Raw genomic sequence first — 13,024 nt, forward strand, 5'->3', positions numbered from 1 at the left:
CGTAAATTTATCCAGTAGTCTCAATATGTACAGAATAAGTGACAAAAAGAAATAGTTTACATTTGGAAGATTGAGCGTAAGAGCCTGTTTTACTAATATCTGCTATTAAGCCAACTGTGTAATGAGATGGTTCAATTGCTGCTGATGGGAGTTTTGTCGCTGATTTCAATGGAATCAAGAGTTCATCTTGGACACCTGGAATTACACAGGCAGTTTGTTATTATCTGATCCTCTGAGCAAGGTATTATCTCCTGCTGATTGCTCATTAGACTTAGCTTTATGACAGTGAAAAGAAAGAAGATAAATTGAAGAGTTTCACAGTTCTGGGTTGTCAAATCCAGGACCAGCAGCTCAAAGTACGGAACATTAATGTCAATCAGCTTTAAGAGAGAAGGAAGCGAGTCTCACATACCTGCACAAAATGAAAGTGTGAACATCAGAGCATGTGAGTGTCTTCCTCTCCAAAGACTAAACCAGCATTTTACATGCTCCTGACAGGCCTAGCAACTTCCACAATGACATGACTGGGCCACAGAAACTAATGAAAGCTATTAAATTTTTGTATTCCTCACTGCGTTCTGGAAATTATACCTAAAAGCTGTGAGTTACAAACATTTGTTAAAGCCAAAAAACCCGGCCAAAAACATCATTACCAAATAAATATGAAAAAGCATTGCCTGGACAACAACCTGTGACTCTGCATCTTTGACAAAGACAAAACCAAAGAGTTTTCCCTGATTGTTACAGAATACCAAGTCTAACTTTGCTTTTTGGCATTTTTGAGCTTTTCTGGTCAGTAAGGTCAGTTGAAGAAATTGCAAGCAGCCTACTTACTCTTTGTCATAATGGTATTTTTTCCCTGACATTAGCGTTGTCAATTTAAAGCTACATATTTGCTATTTATAATATAGAAGGCATCAGCTCCATGAAATATAAATTTTTATATGCAGAACTTATAAACTGATGCAAGAGGAAAATAAAGAAGAGTAACACACTGAAAAGCTCACAGGACTTCCAGTTTTAATAAAATAGGACACATTTGTCACTAACAAGAATAATATTTTCTTATGGGAAAAGATTTTTTTTTTTCTGAGAGGAAGCAGATGAAAACATTCAGTACAGCTCCCACACTGAACATCTGCAGATATTTATTTTAGGCAAATTGGATCTGCTAATGGATATTAATGAGCTGTATGGAAACAAACAAAATTATTTTCCATGGTTAGCCCGCTAACTCTGAAGCTGATGTGATGGACATGGAGCTTCACAGGAATTTCTCTCTTTTACATTACAATCCAGCTAAACAGCCTACTGCTGTATTAGCATCTATGAAGCATTCAGAAAATTAAACCTACTACCTATTGTACTATGCAGTTTGGTTTTCAGTGGTTTGGAGTTTTTTTCAGCTACCAATTTCATAATTAAGAAATAATAATAAATTAGCATAATAAGTCAGTATGAACAAGAGTAAGCAGCAAACTTAAACTAAAATATCTTAGCATTTTGAAAAACATTATTAAAGTATAATGGCAGGGAGTAACACCAGGAGAACACCTAGCCTAGCAGCAATATATTAGACACAGATACATACACATAAATTAGGAGCATGTAAAGTGGCTATACTTTTACCTCAAAATATTGTGATTATCACAATTATTATTTGCCCCTCTACGGACCTTTGACTGTCAGTGTCCCCTCAGCAAGGCAGGCCACACTCTCTACTCTAATAAGAAATACTTTATAGTTGATACATGATTGAAATATCATTCACAATAAAGAAGAATGTTTGCCTTATCTCTGGAGAGTTATCTGAAATAATTTTTTTCCAGCTTTTCCAGTGCCTGTTCCCTGACTCTTGCTCAAACTGAAATTCAAAAAAACTTAAGTCTACATACACAGCCCTTTGCATCCCAAATCCAACAAAGGAGCAAGAAAACATTCACAAACTTCTAATAATAAAGCTCCAGAGTTTTATTCTGTGAATCTCAGAATGTAAGAACCCTTCATTAAAGAGCTCCAAGTTAACTATTACAGTGGGAAATTTGCACCTCTCATCCTTCTAATTCAAATTTCACACAAAAATGCAACTGGTCCTGTTTCTGGCTTGCAGGATCCTCAGAAGTAGCACTGATGTTCTCATATGCACAAAGGCCAGTACAACAGGACTTTGAAAACAGTCTTCAAAAACAGCAAAAATTTAATTTCATTTTATGCCTTATTGCATTGTGATAAACAATATTCATGGGTTTCAACAGTTAGAATGAATTAGAAGCTACCATCTGGGTGTATCGTTTGCTGCCTATTTTGTTGTTGCTGTGGTTGTTTTCTGAACCTGCTGTGTATCAACACTGATTAATTAGCACGTAGCTAGCTTCTCATTCATGCTGTTACACTGAATATAAATTTTTCTCCTCTACATACCAGAGAAAAAAATTTTGAACTGGTTCCTGAAAATATAGCTAGAAAATCTTTATGAAGCTCATGTCAGTCAGAAAGAGACATCCGCATTTAAACAAAGAGCAAACTACCTGAGGAAAACAGCAGCAGTGAACTGTTGTTTCATTTGCATGGATCAATGTCCTCTCTTATTTAATTGTGCTTGGAGAATCTCAGTGAGGCTGCAGACACATGGAGCTAGGCATGTGTCCTTGCCAAAAGACAAACTGGTTAAACTGCACTCTCAGTAAATATGTGCTTCTCCCTATGAAAAGACATACTTTATGGTTTTATAGGCTCACATTCAGAGTCCATCTGAAAACAGGCCAAGTCATGTTTCTCTGTGTTACATGGTGATACGATTAGTAATTATATTCCAATTTAGGACAAGGGCTCTGGACGAATATTAAGGGCAATAAAAGTGCACGAAGAATTCTCAAGGTGTTTTTTAAAAGTACAAGGGCCACAAGTCTGCCATGCCTGTAATTTTCCAGTGGACTTGGATTTGACAATATCTTCAATTCTTGTTTCAGCAGTGATAGGTACAAAGAGAGTAGCTCAGTGGCAGGTGGGCTGCCTATGTTATCTGGATGCAATGATGAATGGAAACTATAAAGACTCTGAGTAGAACATCATGACAATAGTTTTAATGGCTTGTAATATCATTTGTTAGCGTCTGGTCAGGTCAAGTAATTTACAAACCAGAGAAACTAGGACAATAAAAATAAACAGCATAAAATCAGTTTTAGTATGAGCCATAGCTCATATTCAAGATGTTTTAACATACATTTACACCTGGCAAAAGTACATGGTTAATTTTGAGCAGATCATGAATTTCAAAACACTGAAGGCTTAATTTGAACTGCAGTTCTTGATAGCTAAGGAATCTCACATGGACATAGCCCAGAAAACCAACGCAGTAATTTGGGCTACAGAAGTCAAACCTGCCCACATACGGTGCAACCCACTAAAGCCTTCTGCATGCTATTGCCCACAACAGATAATGTGCCTTAATTATGCAAAACCTGTGGGTCATGAAGAGCAAGAAAATCTTACCTTTTTTTGTAATGTATAGCAAGTAGAGATTTCAGATACAAAATTTAAACAGGAAAGACTGTCTTTCTACATAACACTTTGCATTGTTCAGGAAGGGGAACCCTCCCTATACATTCATTGCTATCAATCCCTGTCAACAGAGACTCCATCCTCTCCTACATTCTCTGTGAAGCTACTGCCTCCAGTTATATGCAGCAAGTGCAAGCTAAACCAGAGGTGGATTATCTTATCCAGACCAAGCTAATCTTAAGTAGGAAACACAGTACCTATCAGAGCAAAGAAAACACCACCCTATAAATAAACAGGAGAGACTTGCCAGCTAAACATTAGAAACAACATTGTTAGAGACAATATGACAGTTGCAAAACTTTGCTACTCCATCACTACAGCCATACCTGTCTTTTGGTCACACTGCCATCCACAGGATCTATGTACTCAAAGCTGTCTGTTCTTTCCACACTGTAGATATTGTTACCCACAGCAAACTGCTGATGGCTGAACGATTTGTCAGTGATCAAAGCTTCCAGGTCTCTCATTATGAAATAAGCTGTTCTGGGTTCCAGTGCTTCGTAATCAAACCTTGCACGTACATAAAAAAAAAACAGAACCAAGAAGTAAGTCCCCTATGGCTGAGAAAAGAGTTCTCCTTTCACATAACTCAATATACTTGCAATTAGTAACTTACTGCTTACTTCAAAAATCAGAGGTGGACCACTAAAGTACTGATTGCAAAGTCTGACCACTAGATGTGTGTGTACCACAGTTCTACACTGGTCACCTGACTCTGAGTCAACAGAAATCATTTAGAAAATGCACGGCTTCTCAAGTAGCATAGAAAATGTCATAGATACACAGCTAGCTTTCCCAGATTAAAGAAACAATCAGTGCAGTGCTCAACAGCCAAGTGAAAGAGAGAAAACTTTGCTACAAGTTTTGAGGAACAGCTGTGTGCAAAAGACCTTAAAGATATGTAAACTCCTCTGGATTAAGTCTATTCTGAGAGAGGCAGAACCTAAGATGTAAATGACAGACAGAATTCACTCTTTTGAGACCTTAATAAAAATGAGTAAGTGTCTGGATCTTTGGAGGAGCTCTCCTGAACGAAAAGTAAGCATAGTTCCATTTCTCACTGAAACATTATCACACAGAAGCACATACAGAAACAAATGCAGGAGTAAATCTTGCTGAGATTTTTTTTTTTCAACACCATGTAATGAGCTATGCCTACGGATTCCACAAGTAAATAATTCAAATCTTTCTGCTATTTGATATCAGAAAATTAAATTACTCATATAACAGAAGTGACATATACATGCTGCTCTTTCAGTAAACAAATAAATTTTGCTGCCACTTACTCACCAGAAGAAAACTGCCTACAGAATACTGGCAATTTGTGGCAGATCTTCATTGTGTGGACACAGCAAATGCACACTTAAACAAGACATGGTTGTAACAGAATTGTCCTATCAACTTTGTAAATTATGGGCTGCCTTCTCATTTTTCTCACCTGCAGTAGTAGTGCCGGCCAAATTTTGCCCAATGATCCCTGACAATCTCCTCCACGCTCTGCTTTCGTGCTGCTAGGATTGAAAGCCAAACTAGCACAGCCCATAGTCCATCTTTCTCTCGAAGGTGATCAGACCCTAAAGAGACATATGTAAAGCACATTATTTGGTATCACTGCAAATCAGAAATCAAAGTAAAGAGGCTGGACAAATGTCTCATTTGACTTTGTACCCGCATAACAGTAATCAACAGTACTAAACCTAGCAACTCTGATATCTTCCAGATGGACAACCAAAACTAATGTTTAAAATGTTATTTATTTATATCTGACAAATTCCATACTCCTAAGGCTAAATAAAAAGATGTACAAGTACTTGCATAGAAATGGTAGTAGTAGTAAAGCATTTTTAGTCATGATTCCTGCTCACTGACATACATGGTGTTTTGACACCTCTGGTACTGTTTCCCAGAACTGGGCTGGATATGCAAACCCCTGGCCATGAACCAGAATGTTCTGACTCCTGTGAGTCAAATTCAACAGCATTTCCTTATCTCTGCAGATATTCAACTATCAAGCTGCAAAGAATTTTCCCGTTCCATGAAAAATGAAGATTTGCAGAATGTCCATGATCTTTGATCAGGACAAAACACCAGAGCCTTAAAAAAATCTTTCTGTAAAAAAAAAAAAAAAACCAAACCACAGTATAGTATATTTTTCCCCTTCTATATTTCTCCCTACCTCTCAATGGTAAAGATGTTTGGATGCTCAGATCTAAAGATCTAAACCCTTTCCTACATTCATATTTATGAAGACAGAGATTGATCCAACAATGGAGACTAAGAACACTTTTGGAACAGCCCACAGGATTTAGCACATACTCTCATATACGGGAGGCACAAATTCAAGTCTATTATCTGAACTGAAAAGTGCACAGACTTGATCTTGTACTTCCCATGCCCAAAGCCAAAATGTCAAGTTGGAGTACTAGGCTGCTCTGCAATGGACGTGTAATGTATCTCAACCAGAAATATTTCTATGAAGCCAAGCTCTGCCTGTTAAAACTGGAATGTATTAATCAGCAGAAAGTTTCAATAAAATCGCTATTTTTCTAACAGAAGACTGTGTCATGGTAAGGTTCTTAGTCATGTCAGCAACTGCCCTCTCTTTTTGGGTAATTTAGAACAAGTTTTTGTGACAATATGTATCCAACCTAGATTACCAACAAATCACAAGGAAGCACGCATGAGAATTAACACAAAGTAAGAGCCAAGACACTTGATACTCAGTATATACTGACGATGACTACACAAGCCAATAGACTCAAAAAACTTGAAGAGACATCAAATATGTAGCCATTGCTCTGGCATACTAATACCAGACTGGATCAAAGTTTGTTAGCTGCAACCTTACAATTTTCTATCCAGTTGCACATTATTGAAACCCTGAGTACAAAGCAAGTGCAGTAATTCACAAGTTTTGTTTCCTTCATGAATTACCTACCAATCAAGGAGGCAATTAGTTGGACTATCTGTGTCCTTGAAAGACACTTAACGAAATCCTCCAGAGCAGAATCTAAAAAGTCTCAGGTTGAAAACTTGTTTTATTAAATATTCCCCTTTATCAAACACAAAAATCCTGTGGCAGCAAGATTGCTTTGCAGTGCTGTGGTTTTACAGAACAGCCTGCAAAGTCTACACAGTCAACTGTCAAAATAGCTGTGTTTTGCTACTGGCAGAGGACATGGTTCCCATAATACAAACTGACGCACTGAAGATGTTAATCCTGCGAAAAACTGTCAACAGAAAAGTAAAGACATATAAGGAAAACAAGACATGCAGAGAGCCACTGCAATTCCTAGAGTTCAGTCTTGGCATCCGTCTTCCAGTCACTGTTGCTGCCGTGGACTTGCAGTTCCTCTTCTCGGGAAAGAGTAACATTCACAGTAGCAGTTGCTACTCGCACATTTGCTAGGAGTCCATCGTCCTGGGCCTGCCACAGCTCTGCCTGCCACCTACGCTTTTTGTGTTACATTCAACCTTGGGGGTATAGACCTCCAACATCCTGAATCTAACACTAAGCAAGTTAACTACCACTGAATGCAAATTACTATTTCAGCAAAATATCAGAGTCGTATAGGAATGATCACTAAAGACTTGTGAAGAGCAAAAAGACTTACATTGAGATTATGTTTGTGTCTATGAGTCAGGTAATGTAGGAAACAAGGACATTGAACATTACAGATGGATTTAAGAGTGGAGATAGATGGTAACGTTCCTTTGCATTTGTGAAGTAAGAATACTTCCCTTCTGTTGCTTTTTGTCTGCCTTGATCTGTAACCTGTGAGATCTCTGCGACCAGGGCAGTCTCCTACCACAGTGCCCAGAGCCACAGGCTGGTCCTTGAGGAGCTGCTGTAGGAAGAGCAACAGCTCACTCTGTCCCCTGCTCCAGAGTCCCAGGCGCTGTGGAAGCACAGAGTGCCAACTGATCAGAAGAAAAAGGGCAGGGTTATTTATGAGCTCTCACAGCTTTGCAAATAGCTTCAGATAAGAAAGGAAAACAAATGTCCCTCTAAGGGAAGTCAGCTCTTCAGACAATCAGGTCCTCACCTTTTCTACTCCCTTGTTGCAATAACACACTAGATCAGCTGAAGGACACCTTCCACAGAAACCAGCAATACGGCCTACAGATAATAAAGTCAGCTTACTCATAGGCAAAGCAGACAGCACAGTTACGATCACTGTTATTGTAGCCAAGAGTCTGTTCCCAGATAATGGTGCTAGTTTCTGCCACTGCCACAGAAAGAGAGACCCAGAACAGGGCTGTCACTTCCCACCAGCGTCCATCAGTCCTCTGGCAGCGGCAGGAAAAGTTGTCAGGTCACCACAGGGCCTCTGGGCACTGGGAGCACAGGGGGGTTCCCAGGGTGGCAGGGCAGGACCCAGCAGCTAGGGCCCATCCCACCGCCCCAGCCAGGAGCCGGGCAGCCAGGGGGGACCAGGGCAGCCCCAGCCCCAGGCATCAGGCACCTCCCTGGGCACAGGGAAGGGCTGAGGCCAGGCCACGATGTGGGATCACAGGCAGGCCTGGCTCCGAGCATGGCCGGGCAGGGCAGGGACGGGGGGACTTGGAGACTGGCCCTGCTGCAGTGTCAGTGGGGCAGAGGCTGACGGCCCCAGGGGCTGACATGGGGTCCTGGGCCATGGGCAGGGTGGTGGAGCCCCAGGGGGCTGGGCAGGGCCCTGGTAACAGTAATCTCATCCCTCATGGCTCTTCCTTCTTAACCTGCCTGCACCTCCTTTCAACCATTCATCCTTAGCACTGAAAAATTCAGTTTCACTTTAAAAGTCTTCTCTGTTACTGATATGACCAGCAACTTATACAGCTTAAGTGTCTCAATAGACAGCAGCTAGAAGCAGAGACATGGTATTGAGCTAAACACCTCAGCAATTTGTTCCAATGTTGATGATGATTTATTCTGCTCTGTTACACTCTGCAGGCTGCAGGCCAACAAATCATACAGTGAAAGGCACAGCATTCATTCAGCAAAATAGTCTATACATCACAACATCTGTGCAATGGATTGAACTGAACACCAATGGAGAGATGCATTTTGATTTAACAAACACTTTTGAGTATGTTTCATTGAACCAAAATGGTCCGGTGAAACACAGACATAAGAATTTTTGGAAAGCTCCCTGTTGTGCTCTGAGCCTTGTTCTGGCACAGCTTAAGCTCATAAATCTCTGTGAAGAGGGATGAGTGTATACACGTATCATTCTTTTGATCCATTTAGCAGCTTTGGCATGTGCTGTGTCCTTGTGTGTCCTTCACGAGGACATGCAGACTGCTGCTTCTCTGGAAAGAGATAGTATTGGAAGAAAGTAATCCAGAGGCAAAAGTCTAGATGGAAAAGCTGGAAATAGCCCAAGTGTTCCAGAATCAAAAGTAAATAATTAAAAACACTAGCCTTATGTGAGCACAGGGACAACAATCCTGTGTGCCCAAGAAGTACCTCCGTTTGTTATTCTTAATAGGAGGAAAATTGACAACTGGGATTTCTCAGAACTTGTTTATTCCACTTCTTTTACTTCACCAACATATCCATCAACTGGGTTACTATATGCACATATGTTGCTCTATTTATTACTCCTCTTTCTTTTAGCAAATTAGAATCCATTACCACAAATCTGTTCGTCAACTCTGTTTTTTACATACTGTATCGTTGTCTGTAGGTGTTTTTGCTCTCCCTCGCTCACTTATTCCCACTGCCTAGCTCACACAGCAGAAACTCTAGGGAGGGAGCTTGTTCTGATGCCTCAGTTCAGCTAACACCATTCTCCTCTGCTTCACAGATCCAGTGTCTGCTGCTCTGAATCTACAGAGGCAGAGCGGCCCTGTGCAAAGAGATCAACTAAAAGGTGCCTCACAACTACATATTCCCGAGATCGCAATACTAATAGTCCTCTTGGCTTGCTGAGGGCTCTCTGCAATCTCAGGGTAATTCTCAGTGATGCTTTTAATTGAAACATCCAAGGCACTAATGAATTGCAGACTCTGTTTAAGGAGCTGAAGTAGAAAGAGACAACAGAAAAAGGAGTCAACACATATTTTTCTGATTATCCCATCATATCTAATTTGCCATCGGTAAAGGAAATTATAATAATTGCAAATACTTCGAAGACACATTTTTAAGTTAATTGGTCACATATTTCTCCATATAACAGTAGCAAAAGTTATTTTTTACCACTGCAACAGTCAATTGCTAAGGCCAGACTCAGAGTAAACAATCCAGGAAAAACTCTCAGAGCGTGTTCCCATTCATAAATAAATACTCAGCTTAAACAAGCTTAAACTGAAGGTAGTCTTGAGAGGTAGTAGCCTGAGAAATAAAAGTAAGATAATGCAAAAAAAGTTCATATTACGATTTTTCTGATATTGGAAAGCTGTTGGGAATGCAGGCTATCTTTTACATGTCTAACTTACTCTATACCCAAGATTTCAAATTCTGATAGAGACAGTGAGCCCTGAGGGTCATATGCATGAAGAAAACGTAATTGCTTTTACCTTAATTAGTCAACTCTGTCTAGTGTATTGCATTCTCTAAATGTGATTTTGAAACAAAAATCTGACTGAAATGAGTATACAAACTCACAGTAAATCATTTTGCTTGCACACACTTTAAGTCTTACAAATTTATCATCCAGTAATCTGAAACTTGATGATATTTTAGGCAAATGGAGATTTAGAGGGATTCTGATCTGTTCCTTTATTCAAGTTAATGAGATTATTTTAGATTTGTGTTACTGTAACAGACACCACCAAAGAGCTCTTTTAAGGCTTTTACCCATTTCAGCAGCAGCACAGTTTTACATTCTCCACTAGTTCCTCTTCCACATAATCTTGCAGAAGGTGGCTGATAACTAACAGCATCTGGAAATTCGGAGATGAAGCATGCAAATTTGTGAAAGATGTAGCAATTTCATCTGAAGTGGCTTAAACTGCATAAAAATAAATTAGCCACACAGCTCTCCTAATCCTGATTAATAGTTTGCTGATGAAATTTAGAAACTAATTGCTGCTGCTGATGCCCTTCTCTGAACTCTGTCCTGGGCATTAGTCATAGAACCAGAAAGCTACTAACCTCATCTGACAAACTCCCCACACTGCTACAAAAATGGAAGAAGTTTTTAAAGCATTGGTTGAGCTCCAAGATCAGCTGCCAGAAAACAAGTCTGGGAAATACAGCCCTATGGGATGTTTTTAAGATCTTTGTCCTTTTATAGCAGAAAATTTGCTTTTATTTACTTGCCAGAGCAAAACCCCTCATATTATAAATCTAGGGCTCTGTATTATTTGGAAATTCCAGCTGTGCTGGATTACCTGGGTACACAAGCAATTGATCTCCGGTGCTGTTCAGTTAGATCTACAATAGAATCTGTAATTTACAAGGTAATCTGTAAAACTCCTGTCTCTTGCACAGAACAGCAAGTTTCCCACTCTGATCATCTATATGGTACATTTCTTTAAATATTCCATGCTGAAAGCTAAAGAAGTGCTAAGTTTTAGTTCCCTAAATAGATGCGATTGAGGGGAAAGCTGTAAAATTGATTCAAATGCCCAATACTGGCAGAAACTTGTGAGGGTCACACATCTTAGAACATTACTAAAAGATCTGCAAAAAGGTAAATATTTATTGCTAAAAACAGCTCGCATCGCTGAAGTATTGGTCATCTACAGACTAGACTGTGTTTTACAAATAAACCTCCTGGCATATGAGACATTTTCAGACAGCTGCACTGAATTGAAAGACAATAAGGAAACTGAGGCAGGGAGAAAAACAAACTTCAGGCATCATACTCATTGCATAATTGCCCTGTAGGGACTGTCACGATTCATTTATACAGCAACTACACACACACTGAGCAATTTAAACTCAGTGTCAAGTTGTCTGGATGCCCATGGGATTGAAACTTGAGGGTTCAGATCAGCCTTTACATGGCATTGGCTTAAATAGGAGGTCAGGAAGCTTTCTGCACTGAAGTGCTGCAGGTACAACAAAGCTCATCTTACCATAACTTCCTAGGTTGCACAGATTAAATATTGCTGTAGAGCAGCTCTCCATGCTGGCCAGCAATATGTTGTTCAAGCACCCACAGAATTCAGAAGAGAGAGAATTCATCAGGAATCTGATGAATTAATGATAGGATAGGAGAACCAAATTAAGACAGGAACACAAAGAGTGCTAGGAATGCAGAGACTGGTCTGAGGTCAGGAGACTGGGGCTGCAAAATTGGAAGAGAGATTACAGTATAAAATGCAATTCCTTTAGGGCCCTACAGAAGGACGCAAGTGAAGGAAAAAAGTCAAGTGCAAGAACAGAGAGAAATTAGAGGAATTATCTTGACCAACTAGAAGAACAGATAAGCTCAAGGGGCACTTCCTTGACTTCTATGAGAAACCTGACCATCTTCCCCAACTTTAACAACCGTCTGGAACTCAGGGTAATGAAGTTAGGCCAACACAGATTCCAATGCCCTCAGTGTTTCAGTACTTCAACCCCTGAAATAATTTCTCTTGTTTCTATATAACTGATTCACAGGGCTAAAGTCCACCAATGCTTGGGACAGCCTGCTTAGCAAGACCTGAACACGCCTTTTCAATGTGCCAGGGAAATTTGATGTTCAGCTTTTTTATAACTGCACCATAACATTTTAATGATAAGTCTCCTGAAAGAAGACAAGGCTCCTACTGAGCAACTAAATATTCTTCCCTTCTCCCTGAGACAGAAAGCATCTGCGAGAGTTGTACTCAGTATAATCAGATGAAGATGGTCTAGGAGCCTTACTTTCCAAGTAGAAACAGGTCTGAGGCAGTGGTTTGTCATGGCATATGGCACATAGAGGTCACCCTTGCTTGCTTTACATATCTTTACAGAAAAAACTGCATGCAGCAGGAGATGTTGCACTCTGTGTGCTAAGGCACCCAAACTTACTTCAGCCTGTGGAAACTCACCATCAAACTCCTACAAGCTCCTTCCACTCAAAACTCACACTTCCCTTTCTTCAGCATGATGATAAAGGAGTTTTTTCCAAATAATGTGGGTGCTAATGAGGTCATACTGATGTCTCAAGACTCACTCAAGTTTCATGGAAATATCTTGGTTTGCATGAGCAGGAGGAACTTCAATACTTAGAGGGAAAGGGAAGAGAAGTGGCCTGGTGAAAAAGTATCAAAAAGCAGTGAGAGCTGAAAACTCCCCAGTCCAGACCTCTCATGGACAAATGGGGGCATAATATAACAACACACCACAAAAAAAAAACCAGCAGCACATTCTGAAAGGTACAAGATCCTCCTTCCCTTCTCTCCAAGTCAGAACTCACTCAGTGGCCTTGCAGAACACCCTTTGAAAACATCTATTCAAAAGATACATTCAAGGCAACACAAATCTGTTCCCATTACAGTATTTAAGACAAGGCAGGCATCCAGGTTACTAATCATGGGACGTTGGTTCCCATCCACAACA

The 13,024-nt window shown here is 40.0% G+C and overlaps 1 protein-coding gene across 1 annotated transcript in view; it reads right to left on the reverse strand.

Moving 5' to 3' along the window:
• Positions 1-13,024, reverse strand: part of PGM5 (phosphoglucomutase 5) — a 70,757-nt gene that overhangs the window by 12,725 nt on the left and 45,008 nt on the right. The window contains exons 8-9 of the mRNA XM_086771299.1: positions 5,000-5,135; positions 3,888-4,071 (exon numbers count right to left, since the gene is read on the reverse strand). Of these exons, the coding sequence (XP_086627425.1) occupies positions 3,888-4,071; positions 5,000-5,135 (320 nt within the window). The remainder of the gene's footprint in view (positions 1-3,887; positions 4,072-4,999; positions 5,136-13,024) is intronic.

The sequence above is a fragment of the Chlamydotis macqueenii genome, chromosome Z, assembly GCF_036417535.1.
Source record: "Chlamydotis macqueenii isolate bChlMac1 chromosome Z, bChlMac1.mat, whole genome shotgun sequence".
In the NCBI taxonomy this organism is placed as follows: domain Eukaryota; kingdom Metazoa; phylum Chordata; class Aves; order Otidiformes; family Otididae; genus Chlamydotis; species Chlamydotis macqueenii.